This window comes from Cariama cristata, unplaced genomic scaffold (genome assembly GCF_000690535.1).
Source record: "Cariama cristata isolate BGI_N322 unplaced genomic scaffold, ASM69053v1 scaffold7114, whole genome shotgun sequence".
NCBI lineage: Eukaryota > Metazoa > Chordata > Aves > Cariamiformes > Cariamidae > Cariama > Cariama cristata.
In genome coordinates this window covers 62,284-64,963 of record NW_009612275.1, presented here as the reverse complement: position 1 = coordinate 64,963, position 2,680 = coordinate 62,284, and the positions used below count along the sequence as shown (strand labels likewise).

The window sequence follows — 2,680 nt, the reverse complement described above, 5'->3', positions numbered from 1 at the left end:
GCCCCTGCCGACCACCTGCCCTGTGAGATGAGAGCTGCAGAGAGTAAAGGGTAGGAAGGGAACCAGAGAGCTCCTCCATCCCTACCACTGCTCGGCCCTAAGGGGTTTTCTCCCTCCCATCCTGGCCAGCGGGGCTAAGGACAGCCGCAGCGGCACAGGGGACAGAGAAGTTGGCATTTGTAGATCACCAACTGCCATTTTGTCTCATAAGAGGCTTAATCGTTTGTGGAACAAGCCTCTCTGCCTGCCCTTCCCCTGCCCTGAAGCAACAGCCTCACCCCTCTGCCCCAACCAGGCCCTTTATATTTTGGAGATTCCCTTGCTCTCTGCTCAAAGGGATTCATTCATATAGCACCAGAAAGCAGCCGTGAGTTACACGTGCTGTTGGCACTGCCCTGCCTGTGACTCACAGCATCTCTCTGCACCCCAGATGGGGGTCTGCCACGCTGCCAGACCTCCTGCCGGCCGGGCAGGGAGGGCTCCGGGTACCAGAGCAGGACCAGAGCTGCTGTGCAGGTGGATCCACCTGCAGACCAGTGCTTAGAGAGTTCTGCAGGCCCAAGTCTTCGCTCACAGCCAAGCCCTGCTTCCTCCAGAGCACCGGGAGGAGGTTGTGACTTCCAAAATCCCTGCAGTCAATGGCGATACGAGAAGGGATTGGTGCATCCAATGCTCCAGAGCATCACAGGGGGCAGCTGGAAATAGCAGGCGCAGGGAACAGGGTGAGGGGCATTTGGGCCAGTGGGTGCAGACCCTGGTGTCTGAAGGAGTAGAAAGCACCGTGCAAATGTGCCGAGATTCACCTGCTCTTCTCCGTTTCAAAATGAGAAGCCCAGATCCTGGCCCAGGTTGGGGGGGGTGGGGAAGGGAACGCAGCCATATTGAGGAAGAGCAAAGGAGAGTTTTGGCTCCATCCTTACTTCTGCCAGAGCCGCCTGCCCAGCCTGACTCCTCCCCGGGAAGCCTGGCACCACTGGTTCCCTGTGCCAGCTGGAAGGACCAACGGACTCTCCCTGACAGACTCTGCTCCACATGGATGCTAAGCAGCTGCTTCTCCAATGCCTACACATTGGACAAGTGCAGTAGCGTCGGAGTGCGATCTCCCAGCTCCAGAAGTGAAAGTTAAGTGCGTGCACACAGAAAAAGAGGCTTCAGGAAGGTGCCTTGACCAGGAGAGACTCTGGCAAGTCACTGCTTCAAAGTGCTCACGGTCACCAGCTCAGACAGCTCTCTCGCTGCTGAAACACGGGCTGACCTCGCCAGCCGTTCCCCAGAGCAGCACGGCAGCGCCGCAGTTGAGATCAGGGATAGTATGTGCTGTGCCCACAACGCTGCCGGTCACAGCGGAAAACCCAGGCCACCATGGGAAACAGTTGGCAAGGGAAGGAATTGATAACAGTCTGCACCAGTGTCCGATGTGCTCCAGTTGCTGGCTGAGTAACAGCACAGGAACGGTCACAAACTGCTGCTGCTACAACAGGACCTTGTCAGGACACGACAGCTCCCTTCCCTCGGGTGACCCTGGCTCAAACAGCTCCGAAATACCCATCTACAGCCAAACGACGGAGAAGCAGCAGCCATGCCAGGTTCACCACCCAGACCAGCTGCTAGATCTACAATACTGCCCCAAGATCACCCGCTGCCGCCTGCCCAGGCGAGGCCGAGAGCCAGGGGTAGGTGTAGTGCTGTGCGACAGCCAGGATGGCTGGGAACGAAAGACGTGGATACCTAAGCAAGTAACAAGGGCAGAACCCTGAATCCCATGTATTTCTAGAAGACAGGCATGCATGGTGGGGAAAGGGAAGTTTGCCTTACTCTGGAGAAAAAGAAGCAGGGATGGGTAGAATTGCTTCCAGAAGACTGACTAGAAGTTGCAGAACTGGATGGAAACCCCGCAGCACTACCAGGGCAGCACAAGTGCTAGCGCAGAGCTCTGGTTCTGCCTACCAAGTCTCGATTGGAAGAACCTCGTAGCTATCGGTGAACAACTAAGACTAGAGCAACTTCGTATGGTGTAGACAACTTCAATGCAAACACAATCCAATGTCTAAGTACATATAAGCTGGGGCAGACTTCATAAAACCCATGGTAACGCAGAGAAAAATGAAAGACTGGGAGGGCATTGCCCTTCACTTCCAGATACTACAGCAATCACTTCTCCTGGCTTGAACCCCACCAGAACGAGCTGCTGGGTGTAACGCTGGGTGGGAAGAGTCCTTGTGTGGAAAGGTGCCCCAAGATGAAAGTGCAGAGGGAACGTGGCTGCAAGACTGCTTCTGTGCAGGTCTCAAATCTTACCATTGCAGGATCAAACTCGCAAGAGAGGAGCACGTACATGGGACAGGGGGAAAGGAAGAAGGGCTGGGGGCAAAGAGTTATTTCATGCTTAGACAACCTTTCCTCGGAGGAGCAAATCAGGCCTACCACCTTCTTTGGAACAAACCGAGCTGAGGAAGAAAAGCTGGAAGGAGAAGCCAGTTTACTGGTAACAGCGTTTGCCAATTTCCTTTCTGCTACTTTCCCTTCTCCCCTGCACCTGCCTGTCCCTAACCTGACAGTTTATTTGTCCTCTGTCCACTCTGGGATATTGGCCCCTGCTAAGGCAGCCCGGTACTGCTGCAAGACACCGCGGATGCTTTTAATGAACCCCTTGGACAAAGGGAAGAGGGGGAACCCAATA

The 2,680-nt window shown here is 55.0% G+C and overlaps 1 protein-coding gene across 1 annotated transcript in view; it reads right to left on the bottom strand.

Annotated features, from left to right (window-relative positions):
* Positions 1-2,410: 2,410 nt before the first annotated feature.
* UBE2O (ubiquitin-conjugating enzyme E2O) overlaps positions 2,411-2,680 on the bottom strand; it is a 28,134-nt gene continuing 27,864 nt past the window's right edge. The window contains 1 exon segment of the mRNA XM_009698551.1: positions 2,411-2,680. This exon segment is cut by the window's right edge and continues 28 nt beyond it. Within this exon segment, the coding sequence (XP_009696853.1) occupies positions 2,560-2,680 (121 nt within the window). The 3' untranslated portion in view covers positions 2,411-2,559.